General features: G+C 40.4%; 2 protein-coding genes across 10 annotated transcripts in view; both read left to right on the forward strand.

Annotated features, from left to right (window-relative positions):
* Window positions 1-3,477, forward strand: part of LOC110529898 (SAM and SH3 domain-containing protein 1) — a 333,014-nt gene extending 329,537 nt beyond the window's left edge. For all 9 annotated transcript variants that reach the window (XM_036985458.2, XM_036985457.2, XM_036985461.2 and 6 more), the window contains 2 exons: window positions 216-347; window positions 544-3,477. In XM_036985458.2, coding sequence (XP_036841353.2) covers window positions 216-347; window positions 544-804 — 393 coding nt within the window. In that variant the 3' untranslated portion in view covers window positions 805-3,477. The remainder of the gene's footprint in view (window positions 1-215; window positions 348-543) is intronic.
* Window positions 3,478-7,731: 4,254 nt separating this feature from the next.
* The window catches only part of usta (uronyl 2-sulfotransferase a), a 153,078-nt gene continuing 138,681 nt past the window's right edge, over window positions 7,732-22,128 (forward strand). The window contains exon 1 of the mRNA XM_021612555.3: window positions 7,732-8,300. Within this exon, the coding sequence (XP_021468230.1) occupies window positions 8,075-8,300 (226 nt within the window). The 5' untranslated portion in view covers window positions 7,732-8,074. The remainder of the gene's footprint in view (window positions 8,301-22,128) is intronic.

The raw sequence follows: 22,128 nt of genomic DNA on the forward strand, positions 1-22,128 counted from the left end.
GTTGTGCTCCCAAGTAGAGGGTCTCTCTTTCTCTATCAGTATGGTAGCAAAGAAACCAGATCTCCCAATGTGCATGAGTTCCCACGCCAATATGTTTCAAGTGCGCTTGCATGTGTGCACGTTTGTGTGTGTGTATACGTGTGTCTGTGTGTCACTCTTCTCACTCATCCCCAGTTTCTCTACATTTGTTTGTCTCCATTCCTGCCTCCATCCAGCATGGTCGGTGTGGTATCCCCCAGCCCCTGGTGCAGCGCTACAGCGAAGACCTGGAGCAGCCAGTGAAAGATGTTGCCCCCGCCATAGACCAGGTCCGCCTCAAGCTGCTCCGCAAGCAGCACCGCATGGCTGTGAGTACTGTACTGCACCACTACCTGTCTGTCTGCTAGCCTTTACGGGACAGATTCAATAAGCGTTTAGCTACATGGTCACCAGGGCAAAGTTGGAGCCTGTTATTTTCCGATGACACATTTAAGGTGTCATTGCTATGTTTTATGTGTTATTATTTACACAAAATTCCTGAATGTTTTCACCGGTATTCCCCAGATCCCGTTTGGAGGTTTAACAGAGATGTGCAGGAAGCCTCTCTCCCCGGGTCACTTGAGCACCGTCTCTGATTGGTTGGTGTCCATCGGCCTGCCCATGTACACCACGTACCTGGAAGCAGCAGGATATGACACGTTGGGGCACGTGTCATCTCTCACGGAGAGCGGTGTGTGGGAGGCGGGGGTGAGGGACGAGAGACACGCCCGTAGACTGGTCAGCGAGGCCCGTTTGGTCAGCGCACACAGAGATGCGCAGTCATAACTGTGACAGTGGAACCAATGCAGGTGAAACTCGGAAAGTTGAACGGCTATGTCATGGCTGACATAGTTGAGACTGAAACACAGTTGCAAATAAATGCAGAACTGAATAACTGTGCAAGTGACCACAGCACAGCTTTCAACAGTTATTGAGGCTTTTGACTGGACTGCGGATGGCTCGCTGTTGCAGCCCAGCCCACACCTGAAACTTAAGAGCAGAAAAGCTGTTCTTATTCCCCCATGTCTTTATCAATCTATATCTGTCTTGTTTACGGTGAAATTGTTCCCGACTGTCGAGAACAGTTATCAGATGCCTTTAAATCTCTCTCTCTCTCTCTCTCATATCCTCCCCAGTCTTATAACTCAAGACTGAGAAGTACTGCCTTGAAGGAAAAATAGCACAGTCTCTCTTTTTTTAATTTTTTATTTTTTTTTTAGGTTTGACTTTATATAAAGGTATTAAAGACTCTTTATCAGTGTTTTCCCTGTGTTTAATAAGTGCTTAATTTTCTGCTCTTGTGTGAGACAAAAGCACAGGAGAGTAATAAGAACATGTAGCTTGGCCAAAGCAATTTCTTTTAAATCAAACCAAATCAAACTCTATTTGTCACATGCGCCGAATACAACAAGTGTATATTTTAACGTGGAATGCTTACTTAAACAGTGCAGTTCAAGAAGAGTTAAGAAAATATTTACCAAGTAGACTCAAATAAAAAGTAATAATAAAAAGTAACACAATAAGAATAACAATAACGAGGCTATGTACAGGGGGCACCGGTATTTCAATGTACATTTTTACTTTTGTTGTTAATCCCATTGCCAAATGCTATAGCAAGACTGGACAATGGGTTTTCTTGCAGTTAATCAACTAAAATTTTACACAAAACATGAAATAGGCAAACAATGCTGTTGTATTGGGATTTCAAATCATAATTTTCTATCATGCTATAGTGTTTTTGTAATATACTGTACCATATATTCTAATTTCAAGGTGTTTTTACAGTATGTGTGTTCAATAGTATTTGTTTGTCTGCTTTGTGGAATGTCAATGTCTGAAATGTCTTCAGACCATCTCAGTTAATGTAAGTAGACAGTCAGACAGATATCGATATGATTATATTGCAGATTTCAAAACATATCTTAATTGCATTTAATCCTCCAATATGTAGGTCCTTACAGTAAGGCTGTCTACACAGTACCGCTCTAATCATCTTTTCCTTTGCAGACTCCATATGTCTAAATGAGCTCATTTTAAGTTGCCTTACCATTATGTAAAGAAAACAGTTAGATAAATATATATTCATGTACTCAGCATTATAAATAGGCATTTCAACCCCCATCCACATTCCCTTTGACTAAGGCTTGTTTTTTTCACAGCCTCACCAGGCCTATATGTTTTGAATGTGCAAAGGCTTGTAACGACGGTGATTGTTAGTTTCACACACACACACACACACACACACACACACACACACACACACACACACACACACACACACACACACACACACACACACACACACACACACACACACACACACACACACACACACGATTAGCTGCCTGCAGATGTATGGGATCAAAGTACACACATTAGCAGCCACATAGCTCAACTGGTGGTTTCCTTGTTAAGCACAGATGCTAATCCACAGGAAGTCTGATTTAAACATAGTGTCCCCATATTCAACAGCCGGCCACAGCACCACTCAGTACTACAGTCTTAGAGAGAGACACAGTCAGGGAGGGCAGATGAGATTGGGAGATGGTCACCTCACCTCTGTAGGGACGTACTGAATCCCCATTCACTGAAACAGCAGGCCAGACCTGTGAGTCCCAGCTTGGTCCAAGCTTTGTGTGAGTGGATCCACCCACGTAATGTCATTCTACTTGTGTAAGGTACTTCATATTGCAAACAATTATCCCTAGCTCTCGCGTTTCAAAATAAAAGTTTGACAGAGTGGTGTAACATCGGGGAGGCTTTTGCAGTGGACACTCGAAAGAAGTTTGATGCCTTTTCTCTTCAATCATAGTGGTGCTCCAGGTTAGTAGTGGTAGGGGGAGTTTTTCAAGAAACAAAAATACCTAACATTGAAGATTTTTTTGTAAAGAAAAAATATTGTCACTGTAAAATGCACTTTAGAAAGTAAATTAGAAAATTCACGCAAAATTTTCTTTAAGTCCATAAGCGGACATTTCTTTTCAGGTAAGGTAAAGGGTTTGAATGGGTTATACTGGGAATTAGTTATCTTAGTATTGAGTTCCCAATGCCAAGTCAATGTACAAATGTAATTAATAATCATTCATGAATGAACCTGTTCCAACGACTTAACTTCCAATTTGTTTTTGCAATCGTACAAAAAAACATAATTACATAAATTAAATGATTAACAAGAGTTGCACATTCTGTATATGTTATTTGGTATTTAAATAACTTATTTTGGGGCTTTTCATATCAACTGTAATTATTAGCTGTACTATACACATAGCAATACCTTCCTGCATATTGCTTGAGCTAGTGAAAAGCTACAGTGTGTAATGTAAAGTATAAGTGTACAAATGATTTTCTTTGGTTTCAACTATCTAATGATTGTCTATAAAGATTTGCTTGTGTATTGAAACAAAAAATGATGTCTATAACTATGTAATTCTGAAATATAATAAAAACCATTTCTTGCCACCCTGTGTTTGTATACACTCACACAGGAATGACACAGTGCCCGTCTCTCCGGATAACCCATAGAATAGTATGAGATTCTAGATCTGTGTTTGTACCTGTAGAAATATAATGAGATTCTAGATCTGTGTTTATACCCATAGAAATATAATGAGATTCTAGATCTGTGTTTATACCCATAGAAATGGAATGAGATTCTAGATGTGTTTATACATATAGAAATAGAATGAGATTCTAGATCTGTGTTTATACCCATAGAAATATAATGAGATTCTAGATCTGTGTTTATACCCATAGAAATAGAATGATATTCTAGATCTGTGATTATACCCATAGAAAGTGATTCTAGATTTGTGTTTATACCTATAGAAATAGAATGAGATTCTAGATCTGTGTTTATACCCATAGAAATAGAATGAGATTCTAGATCTGTGTTTATACCCATGGCTTTGGTTAGAATGTTTCACATAGAGACTATGACTACAATACAGCTGCTATCACTAAAAGTGAGTTAGAGGACCATTATACAGTATGTGTCTAAGTCTGTCACGAGACTGTAGCTGTTACACAATTTGCCATACAGCTGATAATTTTTATGGGGGCAATTTTATAACTAATTTCATGCAATTCTACTTGTTTTCCCATGGGGCGGAGAGAAAAATTTGCAGTTGTACAGTTCATTTCCTGCAATTCTACACATTTTGACATGACTTATGCCATGTTAATATGATATCTGAGTGAGAATGACGAACTAAATCAATGCAGGCCCCATGGAGCTCAGGGCCCCTGGGCAAGTGCTCCTTGTGCCCGATCGGTAATTCGACCATGATTACTACAAGTTTGGACAACAGGGTAGACTAATATACCATCACTGCAAATTCCAGTTTACCTTCAATATTTTTGCACGACATATTATAATATAAAATTCATGACATTATCATACACATATCCCAACATTGCAATACATCGGCTCTTCAATAACTCACACATTTGTGTAAGCCTCATTAAAGTTTCAAAAGTGTCAGTGTACAGCCTTACCATGAGCTAACAATACAACATAGCAGATTAACCGGAATGACATTTACTTTCACGGGTGGCCTAAGCCACGCCTCCAGCCTCCTGGGTACTCACGGACATTGTAACAATAATCGACACCACCATGGGGAACAAAGGGCACATATATACAAATACAATCCGTGGGAATAGGGGCCAGGTGTGCGCAATGAAAGTTCCAGAGGGATCCGTGACATTTATTTTATTACACAGTTTATTTCCACTTCTCTCCAGGAAAAACATCAGCGACAGACTGATATTCTGCTGCTGAGGACTGGGGTAAAGTAATTTTCTCTGATGAATCCCCTTTCCGATTGTTTGGGGCATCTGGAAAAAAGTTTGTCCGGAGAAGACAAGGTGAGCACTACCATCAGTTCTGTGTCAAGCCAACAGTAAAGCATCCTGAGACCATTCATGTGTGGGGTTGCCTCTCAGCCAAGGGAGTGGGCTCACTCACAATTTTGCCTAAGAACACAGCCATGAATAAAGAATGGTACCAAAACATCCTCGGAGAGCAACTTCTCCCAACCATCCAGGAACAGTTTGGTGACGAACAATGCCTTTTCCAGCATGATGGAGCACCTTGCCATAAGGCAAAAGTGATAACTAAGTGGCTCGGGGAACAAAACATCGATATTTTGGGTCCATGGCCAGAAATCTCCCCAGACCTTAATCCCATTGAGAACTTGTGGTCAATCCTCAAGAGGCAGGTGGACAAACAAAATAAACACAAATCTTACAAAATACAAGCATTGAATATGCAAGAATTGGCTGCCATCAGTCAGGATGTTGCCCAGCAGTTTATTGACAGCATGCCAGTATTCCATAGTAACATCTGACAAAAATATCTAAAGACACTGAAGCAGCAAACTTTGTGGAAATTAATATTTGTGTCGTTCTCAAAACCTTTGGCCACGACTGTACTACTATAACATTCAACAATAGTAAGTCAAATCAAATTTTATTTGCCACATACACATGATTAGCAGATGTTAATACGAGTGTAGTGAAATGTTTGTGCTTCTAGTTCTGACAATGCAGTAATAGCCAACGAGTAATTTAACCTAACAATTTCACAACAATTACCTTATACACACAGTGTAAAGGAATGAATAGGAATATGTACATAAAAAAATATATGAATGAGTGATGGTATAGAACGGCATAGGCAAGATGCAGTGGATGGTATAGAGTACAGTATATACAGTGCCTTGCGAAAGTATTCGGCCCCCTTGAACTTTGCGACCTTTTGCCACATTTCAGGCTTCAAACATAAAGATATAAAACTGTATTTTTTTGTGAAGAATCAACAACAAGTGGGACACAATCATGAAGTGGAACGACATTTATTGGATATTTCAAACTTTTTTAACAAATCAAAAACTGAAAAATTGGGCGTGTAATACTCTACTGTAATAATAACCACCAACATACACAGTAAAATCTTTTTTTTTTAAAGGTCAAACTGAAATGAATACATCTCCACAATTACCAAAAACAAAATATCATCATGGTTGCCTCTCTCCTGCATTTGAATCCACATGCAATACACCCTCTAGACTTAAGCTGCAATCATTCCATCAGAGATAATGAAATGATAACTCAGATTGATTCACTCTATGACAGAACATCAGTCTATGAACTCCATGAGCTTGAAGAGGCACTATCTTTCCTGTTGGTTTGTGGCCTCTCTCTCTCCTCCTGCTCGGCCTGTCTGTCTGTCTGTTTGTCTGTGAGTATCATCATGGCTACCTCTCTCCTGCATTAAGTTAAGGCTGCAATATGTAACTTTTTGGATGACCCAACCAAATTCATATAGAAATTTGAGTGATAGATCTGTCATTCTCATTGAAAGCAAGTCTAAGAAGCGGTAATTCTGTTCTGTGTGCTATTTCTATACTTCCCGTTCTTAAGTTTAGTCTTTGTGTCTTTTACTTTCGGTTTTGTGCACCAGCTTCAAACAGCAGAAAATACAACATTTCTGGTTATTGAAAATATATTTCACAGCGGTTTAGATGGTACAATGATTGTACAATGATTATTGTTTTGTTAATTAAACTGAAATTAGGCGAACTATTGAAAGTTTAGCTATCAGGAAATGATGGAGCGATTTCTGCGTATTGCACCGTATTTAATACATGCAATGCACACTTTGGACTTAAGATGTTATCCTTTCAGCAAAGAGCATATACAGTATGATCATTCAGATTGATTCACACTGACAGATCATCAGTCTATGGGCTTGGAGAGGCAATTCTCACTTTGAAATTTGACGTTTGAGAAACATGAATGTCTAATTTTGACGTGAGAATGTGAGAACTTGTTGATCTTAGCTTTTGGTTTGTGCCCTCTCTCCCTCTCTCTCTCTCTCTATGTCTGTTCATTGGCTGTCACTCTGCTGCCATGATCATGATAGCACCAAACAAAGTCTCAACACATATAACTCACCTTCATGACCCATAATCACTGTGATGAAGTTGAAAAGCACTCAAACATCTAAGCTGAAAGCACTCAAATTTGCAAGCTAGTTTGCCAGGGGCGGTGTGCGGCAGTTGCCAAGGACCTTAAGTGAAAAGTCAGTTGCACTCCTGTGAAAAAAACTCTTATGTCCTATTTTTTTCTCTTCTTGACTGGTGGCACATCCATTGCTAACTTGCTGACCCTATGATGGAGACAAGGACAGGTAATGTGCAATTCATTCTATAGCTAGCCAGTATTCTTGCCCTCAAAACATTCACCATAAGTTTTCCACACAACCAGAACTACCCAGAATTAGCTAGTTAAATAAAACCTGACACAGCTAAAAATGATACAACTGTAAATGTAACCCTAACTAGCTACTAGCCAGGAGAAAGCGTATAGTTGCTCACATTCGTTCTAACACGTCAACGTATATTCACATGCATATACTTTTTACTTAAACATACTTTGCTGTTGCCAAAAACAACTTTACCCAGAGTAATGAGTGAGTAATGATGGTGATGCTGCACACTGTGCTTTTTCTCTCACTCCCCCACTGCTTCTAACAACACAGAGTGAGAATGAAGCAGTCAATAGCGTTCTGGTGAAGTTGCTTTTTATTGGGGGGTGGGGGCTGATTCTAACGTTGGGGGGACATGTCCCCCCAGCTCCTTCACCCTTGCTGTAAAATGAAAGCGGGTCATTACAGAATGAGAACACATCGAATGTGATCTGTTGCTGTACACACAGTGACGCTGTTTTACACCTACACTCACTGCAAATAAACCTTATGTGCTGAACATTTTTTCCACGTTCAGTAATCTGACACCGCTGCTGGCCCGAAAAGTTTCAGCCGAAGGATGGACTCGCAACTTTCCTTTGCAGTAACAGTCCGGCGAGAACAGACGAGAGGGACCGAACCGGAGGCGAAAACCGTGCGCGAAAAAAAAATAACCCGTGGTGGCACCGGGTGCCTGAAGTTTCTGAATTAGGTGTCCGTTTGAAATTATATCAAAGCAAGAAGTTTCACGTTGCACAGGTGGATGGGTGACTACCGGTCTCGGCGGCGCTTTGTGAGGAGGAGATTATGAAGAATTTCAGCAACAGTCCCCTTCACAACAACCAGACTTCAAACCACGTTAGAGATCGGAAAAACAAAAAAATCGGCTTTCTCTCAGCGGTTCCGTTGCGTGTTCCCCTGAGAGGTTATGGTTTCTGTATGGCTACTCTTTTTCTCTTCTGTTTTGGGTCTCTGTTTTACCAGTTGAATGGAGGACCCCCCGAAATTCTGCTGGACATCCGACAGTATCTCGGTAAGAATTTACGCAGTTTCCATTTGGTTTCGAATCACTCTTCTGGTGGTGCTGAGGTTATTGAGTAGCCTAGTGTTTTGCAACGTTACCAACGTGTCAAGTATACCATTCCAGTCGTTTCGGCTCTTTAGCAGGCTACACCACTCTTTGAGGACGTGTTACAGCAAGTTTACTGTTGCATACATACTGTTAGCACTCCTCACCTCTGGCTATGCATAATCTTTTAATTAAAACAAATATATATTAGCCAGATTCGAGGCCAATGGGTCCACTTAGATTAATGACCCAGAGACAGAGGAAATGTAAATGTGTTTGTTGTCGTTCATTTCTAATTTTAAATTCGTGAGGTAGTTTATTAGTATAAAGCCGATTGCATTATGCCTGAGCGACAATGTCACATTGATTTCAATTGGTGAATGAAGAAACACCTAATTTGTGGGCGCACACAAAGTATTGTAATTTGTAGCTAATGGCAATGATTCTTTGGTTGAGCAGTTGAGGGACATGTTATGGTAACCTAACCCAGTAAAGATGAATAAATACTGTGTTACCTTGGTGTTTCTGTAAACGGTCTGATGCGCACTCTGGCATGTCACGTAGCAGTTCTGAAGTGACGCTTTGGCGAGTGACAAAACGGAGACAGGAAGAACCAGATGAAGCGCTGTAATTCACATGCAACTTCTCGAAACCCGTCAATCAGTCACTCGTGATCTGCTTCGGATTTATCATTAGTATTCAACCATCGTTCATTTCTTTCCAATGAAATTCGGCATCAAAAGACCAGGGTGAAACGTTTTGAAATCCTGTATGTAGGCTACCCATAGTCCGTGTGTGTTGGGCTCAGTGTTAGATGAATGTTCAGATTCTCATGGTCAAATTTGAGGCATATTTATTCAATTTTTTCTACGTTTACATTTGAGTAATTTAGCAGATGCTATTATCCAGCATATTTAGTGAATTCATCTTAAGATAGCTAGGTGAGACAACCACATATCTCAGTCATAGTGAGTACATTTATCCTCAATAATGTACCTATCAGCAAAGTAAGTGCTGGGGGGTTGCTGTGGGAATATTTAAGATACACTTGGTAGGGTTTCAGATGTTTTCAGAAGATGGACAGGGACACTGTGGCCCTACCTTCAGGGGGAAGCTGGTTCCACCATTGAGGTACCAGGTCAGAGAAGGCCTTTGACCGGGATGTGCGGGAGCTGCCTTCTCGTATTGGTGGGAGGGCAAGAGACCAGAGGTAACAGAACAGAGTACTTGGGTTGGTATGTAGTTTTTTTTAGCACAGCCTGAAGGTAGGGAGGGGAAGTTCCTCTTGCTGTTTTGTAGGCAAGTGCCATTGTTTTGTAGTGGATGCGAGTTTTGACTGGAAGCCAGTGGAGTGTGCGTAGGAGCAGGGTGACATGGGTAAACTTGGGAAGACGGAACACCAGGTGGGCTGCAGCGTTCTGGATAAATTGCAGGGGTTTAATAGCACAAGCGGGGAGCCCAGCCGACAACGAGTTGCAGTAGTCCAGACGGGAGATGACAAGAGCCTGGATTAGGACCTGCTCCGCTTCCTGTGTCAGGTAGGGTCGTACTCTACGGATGTTGTAGAGCATGAACCTGCAGGATCGAGTCACTGCTTTGATATTTGCAGAGAACAACAGGGTGTTGTCCAGGGTTAAGCCAAGGTTCTTTACACTCAGTGAGGGGGACACGTTGGAATTGTCAACTGTGATGGAGTGGGAAGGCCTTCCCCAGGAGGAATAGCAGCTCCGTTTGTCGAGTTTGAGCCGAGATCCAAGCTGAGAGATCTGCCAGGGACGCAGAGATGCGTGTTGCCACCTGAGTTTCAGAAGGGGGAAGGAGAAAATGTGTTGAGTGTCATCCGCATAGCAATGATAGGAGAGACCATGTGTGGCTATGACAGCACCGAGTCACTTGATGTATGAGAAGAGGAGAGGGCCTTGAACCAAGCCCAGGGGGACACCAGTAGTGAGAGTATGTGGTGCAGACACATATCCTTTCCACGTCACCTGGTACAACCACCCTGCCAGGTAGGATACAATCCAAGAGTGTGCAGAGCCCGAGACACCCAGCCCTGAGATGGTGGAGATCTGATGGTTCACGGTGTCGAAGGCAGCGGATAGATCTCGGAAATAAATAGTACCAGATAGGGGTTCTTTGGATTGTAACCGTAGCAGAACCCTTTTTGGTGCCATAGGCTATAGAACACTTTTTTGAAGGTTAAACAAAGAACCATGCTGATAAGGTTCTAAATGGAACCTGTATGGTGCTATAAATAACCTTTCCATAAGGTTCTATAAAGAACCATAATGTTTTTCTTCCATATAGCACAAAAAAAGGTTTAGCTATGGTTTCAACCCTTTTTGGGGCTAAATAGAACCATTTTTTCTGATTCTTCATGGAACCTTTATGGAGAATGGTTCTATACAGGGTTTTCTATTCTGGTCAGCCATATTATATTGTTCAAATTCCATAGGTGTTATTGTGTTCATTGACAAGTTGAATCAAGTGAGCTAACTCTGGAACAGCTTGGGGTCCCAGATGAGAGAATTGAGAACCACTGACTGATTTAGTCAACTGTTCTCAATTGTCACGAGGCCATACGCAAGACTTTCACAAGACACAGTATAGTCATACAGTAAATAATGGCATAACACAACACATTAGATAAGCTGGAATGAAACTCTCACTCAAGGTTGCACAAAAAGAGCTGTGTGCAAACCACGCCATAAAATATTCTAATGAGCCACCTGTCCTAGATTTGAATGATCACTAAAAGAACAAAGAACCGTTTTGTGAACTGCAAATAACCATTGAATAACTCATAGGGTTCTTTGAGTCATTATGGTTCCACATAAAATACATCACCCTTCCAAATGAACCCTCATTTTTTTGTGTGTGTACAACACCAGCTTCAAGTCCTGAGGGGACTTCATATCAGCAGGTCACACACAGCACAGTGTGTGTGTGTGTGTGTGTGTGTGTGTGTGCTGCATTCATATGTGTATGGATTTGTTCTGTACCACACTTGTGTTCTGTTCTATTGGTTTGGATGAACTGATACACATCTGGAACAGAACCAGAGTCACTCACCACACAGGCACTAATCCCTCTGGGTCAGATTGATTTTCCTTCACACGCACAAACACACTGACTTCAACACACTCAAAAACAGATGGCCACACGAAAACAGTTATACAAGGACAGTCTTCCCTTGCATCCCGATAATCTCCAGACACACAAAAGTGTGGAAATGAAAGGTAACCTAGCTAGAAAGATGAATGAAGTCATGGTCCAGAGCATTTTCCTACTGAAGAAAGCCCAGGCATCTGTGTAGTCAGTCCTATCTCTGGGCCTGTCAAACAATGGGCTACTATAAGGGGCTTCCAGGGGTTGGGGGAACATTATGTAATGGTTACATAACTACACCGCTGATGCATTGGGGTAATGATTAATCACTTACTGGGGAATCTGGGAATCTATCATTTGTTCTAGGTCATTTCCATGTAAAAGGACCCATGAGCACCAACATGTAAAGTTCATAAGAGAATGTCAAATGAAAGCTAAGCTATATTTTTGAGAAATTAAGGCATATATAACTATTTCAACTATTTTCCATTCAACAAATTTGGAATAAACAAATGCTTTGATTTCTTGTCAAAACAGATGAAAAAGAGGTCTTTGAAGACTTTTTCTTGTAGATTTTTTCTAAGAAATACATCTTCATGTTGAAGTAAAAGACCCCTGCCAACTGATATCAACACATATATATCATTTAGGATCATTTTTTCTGCCTTCTGTAAGTTTAATACACATTTCCTTGTGCCTTGAAACCCACATATCTTTAAGATATTGTCCATTTTTTTCTCTATTTGGGGAGGATAATGAAAGTAAAGGTACAGTGCCTTGCAAAAGTATTCGGCCCCCTTGAACTTTGCGACCTTTTGCCACATTTCAGGCTTCAAACATAAAGATATAAAACTGTATTTTTTTGTGAAGAATCAATTAATTAAAGCCAGATTTGGATACAAAAAGATTTCCCAAGCTTTAAACATCCCAACGAGCACTGTGCAAGCGATAATATTGAAATGGAAGGAGTATCAGACCACTGCAAATCTACCAAGACCTGGCCGTCCCTCTAAACTTTCAGCTCAAAAAGGAGAAGACTGATCAGAGATGCAGCCAAGAGGCCCATGATCACTCTGGATGAACTGCAGAGATCTACAGCTGAGGTGGGAGACTCTGTCCATAGGACAACAATCAGTCGTATATTGCACAAATCTGGCCTTTATGGAAAAGTGGCAAGAAGAAAGCCATTTCTTAAAGATATCCATAAAAAGTGTCGTTTAAAGTTTGCCACAAGCCACCTGGGAGACACACCAAACATGTGGAAGAAGGTGCTCTGGTCAGATGAAACAAAAATTGAACTTTTTGGCAACAATGCAAAACGTTATGTTTGGCGTAAAAGCAACACAGCTCATCACCCTGAACACACCAATCCCACTGTCAAACATGGTGGTGGCAGCATCATGGTTTGGGCCTGCTTTTCTTCAGCAGGGACAGGGAAGATGGTTAAAATTGATGGGAAGATGGATGGAGCCAAATACAGGACCATTCTGGAAGAAAACCTGATGGAGTCTGCAAAAGACCTGAGACTGGGACGGAGATTTGTCTTCCAACAAGACAATGATCCAAAACATAAAGCAAAATCTACAATGGAATGGTTCAAAAATAAACATATCCAAGTGTTAGAATGGCCAAGTCAAAGTCCAGACCTGAATCCAATCGAGAATCTGTGGAAAGAACTGAAAACTGCTGTTCACAAATGCTCTCCATCCAACCTCACTGAGCTCGAGCTGTTTTGCAAGGAGGAATGGGAAAAAATGTCAGTCTCTCGATGTGCAAAACTGATAGACATACCCCAAGCGACTTACAGCTGTAATCACAGCAAAAGGTGGCGCTACAAAGTATTAATTTAAGGGGGCTGAATAATTTTGCACGCCCAATTTTTCAGTTTTTGATTTGTTAAAAAAGTTTAAATATCCAATAAATGTCGTTCCACTTCATGATTGTGTCCCACTTGTTGTTGATTCTTCACAAAAAAATACAGTTTTATATCTTTATGTTTGAAGCCTGAAATGTGGCAAAAGGTCGCAAAGTTCAAGGGGGCCGAATACTTTCGCAAGGCACTGTATATCTATCAATTTAGTTAGTGTTTTTACTGATATCAATTTTGTTCATAAATTATTAAGTGATTAAATCACAAAATTCTGTTGCCAAATCAGTAACAGAATTTCCAAAAACAATCGGTAACAACATTTCTTAAATTGAATTGGCTACAATGGAAATCATAGTAGTCACAAACCACAGTTGGGTCGAGTAGTGTACAGTGCATTAAATAAAGTAGAGTATAGTTCAGTACAGTACACAGTAGACCACACTTTAGTTCAGTACACTATAATGTACTGTACTGTGCTGTACTTTGATGTCCAAACTTGTGAAACATATACATCTATGAGTGGTTCAGATTTGGTCCGTTCCCAACCAACCAAATTTGGTCTTGTTTGGTGGCTGAGCTCATTAAAATAATAGCCAGTGTGTAGAAAAATACCCAAATCTGCAAAGGAGGATATTGCATATTTATGCCTTTGTGTACCTATTTACATTCATATCCGTAATTATGTATTTCTGCGTAGTACAGATCAGGGACCCATGATGAAATTCCGTTACCGCAATTCTGTCATTGGGTGTAAATCCAATTCACTTATTGTAAATCAATAACTAAAAGAAATGGAATTGCCATCTACATATATTACACTTTGGGGGGAGCAAGAGCAGAGACATGTGGAGAAAGTGCTTCCACAAGTAGATTGTTCATGGAGCACTTTTGGCTGTTGCTGTAAGAGCTTCTTCTAGTGTTCTTTAAGGTCACTCAACACAAGGGATGGCAGCATCTCAAAGTCTCAGTTTGCCATTTTGTCTTGCTCTCTGTCCCTTTTTTTGTCTCCTTCTCCCTCATTTTCTTTCCTCTTCTCTCCTATTACTTCTCTCTCTCTCACTCTCTCTCTCCTGCTCCCTCTTTCTCACCCCTCCATCCTCCCCTCCCTCCCCCTGTGGGTTTGTGACAGATGTGATTAACTGAGCCAGGTGAGGGGAGGGAAAATAATAAAGCTGGAATAAATGGTAGAAATGGGAATTCTGTGGGAATAATGCATTATTGTGTGTTTGTCCCTCAGTGTCATGGAGTGATTTGTCTTCCAGTGCAGACCAGCAGGCTTTAATGGGAGTCGGGCGATCCGGCTGATTTATTTACCTTCAGCTGCCCGTGTTACTTTTGGCTGCGCTGTGCCGAGGAGTGTGTGAGAATTCCTGGCGGGGTCCTGAGTGGGTGTGTTTTTGGTATGTTTGTGTGTGTTTCTCTTTGAGTCATACCGAGGTAGGATTGTGTGTGTGTTTGAGAGTGAGCGAGTGTGTGTGTGTGTATGTGTGTGTGGGGGTGCGTGACTCGCTCACTCACTTAGAGGTACTGTAGGAGGAACAGGCCCTGTTTTGTTTGGGCCAGTGGGGAGGTTGGTGTTTGAGGTTGTGACTCTATTTATCGCCGTGGTAACCTACCTCCACTCCTCTCCATTCTCTCTCATTAACACACACACACACAAACTGACCGGGCCCCAAAATCTCTCTCTAATTCAATTATTTCTGTGGAACGTGCCAAGCAGCCACCACAGATCTGCCATTCAAAGGTGTGTGCGTGCGTGTATGTCAGGGGTCATTTGGAGCAGAAATTGAGGTGCTATTTAGATTGAGATGTCATTTTTATGGAAGATAGTTTGGGTAATTTGCTGAAGTACTGTACAGTTCACTCAGTGGAAGAGAAATGTCAAACAATGTGGGTTCTGAAAGTGAAGCATCAGAGGAATCAGAAGCCTCGTATCTGGGCCAGTGAAAGTAAGAGCAAGTGTTTAAACATTCGGCTACTCTCCATCCATCCACCACTCATATATCACACAAGTGCATATTAACTGACCTTTAATCATAGTGTATCATACTGTCAAATCATAGTGTAAAAAAAAAGAAGTAACATGTAAACTTATAGTCAAATCAAATACAACAGGTGTAGGTAGACCTTACAATGAAATGCTTACTTACAAGCCCTTAACCAACAATGCAGTTTTAAGGGGGAAAAAATAAATAAAAGTAACAAATAATTAAAGAGCAGCAGTAAAATAACAATAGCGAGGCTATATAGTCTCACTATAGGTCAGACGGTGTTGGTGTGTGTGAGAATGGTGCGCGTGCAAGCGTGCATGTGCGTGTCTGAGTGTATTACTGTGTGAGTGCGTCTGTTCGTGTGTGTGTTTGTGTGCGCTTGCCTAGGGCTTGTGTGTGCATACATGTCTGAATGTATTTCCCAGAGTGGCGTCTCATTGATATGTTAGGTAGGAATTGTGCACCAATATTGCATTTTAAAAGCCTGTTATATTAAATGAAGTACCCTTTAATATAGACCACATGGAGAATTGAATAAATGAAATTAATGAATCAAGATTTGATAAAGTGCCAAATTTCTGCATTTTGACAAGTCCCTCTGTGCACCCTCTATCAAATCAAATGTATTTATAAAGCCCTTCTTACATCAGCTCATCAAAGTGCTGTACAGAAACCCAGCCTAAAACCCCAAACAGTAAGCAATGCAGGTGTAGAAGCACGGTGGCTAGGAAAAACTCCCTAGGAAGAAACCTAGAGAGGAACCAGGCTAAGAGGGGTGGCCAGTCCTCTTCTGCCTGTGCCGGGTGGAGATTATAACAGAACTTGGCCAAGATGTTCAAATGTTCATAGATGACCAGCAGGGTCAAATAATAATAATCAAAGTGGTTGTCGAGGGTGCAACAGGAGTAAATGTCAGGTGGCTTTTCATAGCCGATCATTCAGAGTATCTCTACCCCTCCCTCCTGCTGTCTCTAGAGAGTTGAAAATAGCAGGTCTGGGACAGCTAGCACGTCCGGTGAACAGGTCAGGGTTCCATAGCCGCAGGCTGAACAGTTGAAACTGGAGCAGCAGCACGGCCAAGGAACATTTTATTTAGCCGTTATTTTACCAGGTAAGTTGACTGAGAACACGTTCTCATTTGCAGCAACGACCTGGGGAATAGTTACAGGGGAGAGGAGGGGGATTAATGAGCCAATTGTAAACTGTAAACATAATACAAAACGAGAAACAATAACAGCACACAGACATGAAACAGAAACAATAACGCCTGGGGAAGGAACCAAAGGGAGAGACATATAGGGAAGGTAATCAGGGAGGTGATGGATTCCAGGTGAGTCTGATAAGCTTATTCCTCTCATTTTGAGCACAAATTTGTTTACATTCCTGTTAGTAAAAACATTTCTCATTTGCCAAAACAGTCCATCCACCTGACAGGTATGGAATACCAAAATGCTGATTAAACAGCATGATTATTACACAGGTGCACCTTGTGCTGGGGACAATAAAAGGCCACTCTAAAATGTGCAGTTTTGTCACACAACACATTAACTGTAAATCAGTAAAATCGTTGAAATTGTTGCATGTTGCGTTTATATATTTTTTCTGTGTAATATTGTGAAACTATTCTGTTAACAAATACAGTGCCTTCGGAAAGTATGCAGACCCCTTGACTTTGTCCACATTTTTATGTTACATCTTTATGCTGAGATTTTATTTAATCAATTTTAGAAATCTACAATCTATACCCCATAATGACAAAGCAAAAACAGGTTTTCTGAAGTTTTGCAAATATAAAACATACAGAAATACCTTATTTACATTAGTGTTCAGACGCTTTGCTGTTAGACTTGAAATTGAGGTCAGGTGTATCTTGTTTCCATTGATCATCCTTGAGATGTTTCTACAACTTGTTTGGAGTCCACCTGGGGCAAAGCTTTGAAGGACACCAAGAACACAGTGGCCTCCATCATTCTTAAATGGAAGAAGTTTGGAACCACGAAGACTCTTCCTAGAGCTGGCCACCCGGTCAAACTGAGCAATCGGGGGAGAAAGGCCTTGGTCAGGAGGGTGACCAAGAACCCGATGGTCACTCTGACAGAGCTCTAGAGTTCCTCTGTGGAGATGGGAGAACTTTCCAGAATGACAGTTAGGCCTTTATGGTAGAGTGGCCAAACGGAAGCCTCTCTTCAGTAAATGGCACATGCCAGCCTTTTTATTCATATGTTGATGATGTAAAGAATATTTGCTGGTCTGTGATGAGGAGCAAGCAGACGCTGCACTGGACACATTTATGAAACGACTTATACCAGTTACTAATAAACACGCACCCATTAAGAAAATGACTGTAAAAACTGTTAAATCCCCTTGGATTGATGATGAATTGAAAAATAGTATGTTTGAGAGGGATGAGGCAAAATGTATGGCAATTAAGTCTGGCAGCCCAACTGATTGGCAAACATACTGCAAATTAAGAAATCCTGTGACTAAACTAAAAAACTGTACTATGAAACAAAGATAAATTATTATAAAAAGCGTTGGGACATCTTAAATGAAATTCTGGGGGAAAAAGCCACATCGGTTCCTTCATTTATTGAATCAGATGGCTCATTCATCAAAGCCCACTGATATGGCAAACTACTTTAATAACTTTTTAATTGGCAAGATAAGCACAATTAGGGATGACATGCCATCAACAAACGCTGACACTACACATCCAAGTATATCGGACCAAATAATGAAAGACAAGAATTGTACTTTTGAATTCTGTAAAGTTAGTGTCTATCAACAATGACAAGCCACCAAGGTCTGACAATCCTAGATGAAAAATGACTGAGGATAATAGCAGGTGATATTGCCACTCCTATTTGCCACAACTTCAATTTAAGCCTACTAGAGAGCGGGTTCCCTCATGCCTGAAGGGAAGCTAAAGTCATTCCGCTACCCAAGAATAGTAAAGCCCCCTTTATTGGCTGAAATAGTTGACCAATCAGCCTATTTACCAACCCTTAGTAAACTTCTGGAAAAAAATCAGATACAATGCTATTTTACAGTAAACAAATTGACAACAGAATTTCAGCATGCTTATAGGGAAGGGCACTCAACAAGCACAGCACTTACACAAATGACTGATGATTGGTTGAGAGATTGATGATAAAACGATTGTGGGGGCTGTCTTGTTAGACTTCAGTGCAGCTTTTGACATTATTGATCATAGTCTGCTGCTGGAAAAACATATGTGTTATGGCTGTACACCCCCTGCTATAATGTGGATAAAGAGTTCCTTGTCTAACAGAACACAGAGGGTGTTCTTTAATGGAAGCCTATCAAATATAATCCAGTTAGAATAAGGAATTCCCCAGGGTAGCTGTTTAGGCCCCTTGCTTTTTAATTTTTTTACTAACAACATGCCACTGACTTTGAGTAATGCCAGAGTGTCTATGTATGCGGATGACTCAACACTATACATGTCAGGCTACTACAGCGACTGAAATGACTGCAACACTCAACAAAGAGCTGCAGTTAGTTTCAGAGTGGGTGGCAAGGAATAAGTTAGCCCTAAATATTTCTGAAACTTAAAGCATTGCATTTGGAACAAAACACTCACTAAACCCTAAACCTCAACTAAATATTGTAAAAAATAATGTGGAAATTGAGCAAGTTGAGATGAGTAACACTAGATTGTAAACTGTCATGGTCAAAACATATTGATGCAGTAGTAGCTAAGATGGGGAGAAGTCTGTCTATAATAAAGCGATGCTCTGCCTTCTTAACAACATTATTAACAAGGCAGGTCCTACAGGCCCTAGTTTTGTCACACCTTGACTACTGTTCAGTCGTGTGGTCAGATGGCACAAAAAAGGACTTAAGAAAATTGCAATTGGCTCAGAACAGGGCAGCACGTCTGGCCCTTGGATGTATACAGGGAGCTAATATTAATAATATGCATGTCAATCTCACCTGGCTGAAAGTGGAGGAGAGATTGACTTCATCACTACTTTTATTTATGAGAGGTATTGGCATGTTGAATGCATCGAGCTGTCTGTCTAAACTACTGGCACACAGCTTGGACACCAACGCATACCCCACAAGACATGCCACAAGAGGTCTCTTCATAGTTCCCTTTTCACAGTTCACAGGTCAGAAATTTACATACACTCAATTAGTATTTGGTAGCATTGCCTTTAAATTGTTTAACTTGGGTCAAACATTTCGGGTAGCCTTCCACAAGCCTCCCACAATAAGTTGGGTGCATTTTGGCCCATTCCTCCTGACTGATGTCTTGTGATGTTGCTTCAATATATCAACATACTTTTCCATCCTCATGAGGCCATCTATTTTGTGAAGTGCACCAGTCCCTCTTGCAGCAAAGCACCCCCACAACATGATGCTGCCACCTCCGTGCTTCACGGGTGGGATGGTGTTCTTCGGCTTGCAAGCCATCCCTTTTCCTCCAAATATAATGATAATCATTATGGCCAAACAGTACATTTTTGTTTCATCAGACCAGAGGACATTTCTCCAAAAAGAACGATCTTTGTCCCCATGTGCAGTCGCAAACCGTAGTCTGTCCTTTTTATGGCGATTTTGGAGCAGTGGCTTCTTCCCTGCTGAGCGGCCTTTCAGGTTATGTCGATATAGGACTCTTTTTACTTGTATAGATACTTTTGTACCCGTTTCCTCCAGCACTCTCACAACGTCCTTTGCTGTTGTTCTGCGATGGATTTGCACTTTTCGCACCAAAAGTTTAAAGTCACAGTCAACTTAGTGTATGTAACCTTCTGACCCACTGGAATTTGGATACAGTGAGTTAGAAGTGAAATAATCTGTCTGTAAACAATTGTTGGAAAAATGACTTGTGTCATGCACAAAGTAGATGTCCTAACCGACTTGCCAAAACTATAGTTTATTAACAATACATTTGTGGAGTGGTTGAAAAATGAGTTTTAATGACTCCAACTTAAGTGTATGTATACTTCTGACTTCAACTGTATATATTTTTTTGACATTGAACATCTAATAGTCAAATCATAGTGTAAAAGCAGGTGATCGATCTGGTTCTACACTCTTTGGCAATTTTCTGTTTTTTTTGTGGTGGAAAACTTAGAGGATCGAGCATAACACTTCAACCCTGTTACCCATAGATAGACAGGCTAGAAATGTTTCAACAAAATTGTGAGGCTTGCATCCAATTGCCACTCCATGTTGCAAACAGCATTGCTTCTATTCCCCCTGTCACAAGGGGATTTATGGCTGATTTGAGGTGCATTCATAAATTCACTCTAGAGTGTCAGAGTATGCTCAGAGTGTGCTCTGGACGTTCGTAAATTCAGAAGGTTGTCAGATTGTCAATTCATAATTCAGAGAGTTTCACTCTCGGAGCGTTCAGAGCTCACGCTTCACGCTCTTGTATTTGGTATTTTATTAGGATCCCCATTAGCTGTTGTGAAAGCAGTAACCACTTCCTGGGGTCCACACAAAACATGAAATATGACATAATATTATGACATTACATTAATAGACAAGAACAGCTCAAGGACAGAACTACATAAATTTAGAAAAGGCACACGTGGCCTACATATCAATACATACACACAAACTATCTAGGTCAAATAGGGGAGAGGCTTTGTTTTTTAATTTTTTAAATAAAAACTTTTTTTATTAATGACCAAAGGCTTGTATTTCTGTGTGTTTATTATAATTAAGTATATGATTTGATAGAGCATTCGGACTTAGCGGGGGTAGGTAGCAGCAGACTCGTAAGCATTAATTCTAACAGCAGCTCTTAGCAATGCTGAGATGACTTCAATGATTATCAACTCCCGAGATTAGGCTGGCAAAACTAAAGTGTCTATAAGAACATCCAATTGTCAAAGGTATATGAAATACAAATGGTATAGAGAGAAATAGTCCTATAATTCCTATAATAACTACAACCTAAAACGTCTTAACTGGGACTATAAGACTCATGTTAAAAGGAACCACCAGCTTTCATATGTTCTCATGTTCTGAGCAAGGAACTTAAACATCAGCTTTTTTACATGGCCATATTGCACTTTAACTTTCTTCTCCAACACTGTCTTTTTGCATTATTTAAACCAAATTTAACATGTTTCATTATTTATTTGAGACTAAATTGATTTTATTTATGTATTATATTAAGTTCAAATAAAAGTGTTCATTGTTCATTCAGTATTGTTGTAATTGTAATTTATAAAAAAAAAATATATATATATATTTAAAAAAATGCCAATTAATTGTCATTTATTACAAATATAGATATATAAAATCGTCCGATTTAATCGGTATCTGCTTTTTTTTGGTCCTCCAATAATCGGTATCGGCGTTGAAAAATCATAATCGGTCGGCCTCTATTTCGAGCCCATTACGAAATAGCCTAGCTCGACCCCCACCCCCTTCTATACTCCACCCATGGAGAAACATCCAGAATGAAAAGGTTTAAATTGTCATCAAAACGGCCATCAGTGACTTGGCTATGATGAATGCTTTGACATGAGCCAAGTGTTTGATGACAGGCCTAGGCTTTGTGGCATTCTATGGAGAGGATACAGCAGCTCAACATGTTGTGGGCATTTCATGGCCATAAACAGAGGAATGTGGAGCATTTAAACACCAGCCAAAGTCAACAAACCAAACTTCCCAAATAGGTTCAGTTAGTTCTTCACAAGGGCTTTGGGAAGCAGAGTGATCATTAATATGATAATGGGATTTATCTAAAAGACAAAACAACTTGTTTATGTAAAATAGTCAATGTATTGAATATTGAATGTTCAAAGATCATGTCAACAAGCAGGCTTTTCTAGAA

The sequence above is a fragment of the Oncorhynchus mykiss genome, chromosome 8 (genome assembly GCF_057628025.1).
Source record: "Oncorhynchus mykiss isolate SJ-2025 chromosome 8, ASM5762802v1, whole genome shotgun sequence".
NCBI classification, from domain to species: domain Eukaryota; kingdom Metazoa; phylum Chordata; class Actinopteri; order Salmoniformes; family Salmonidae; genus Oncorhynchus; species Oncorhynchus mykiss.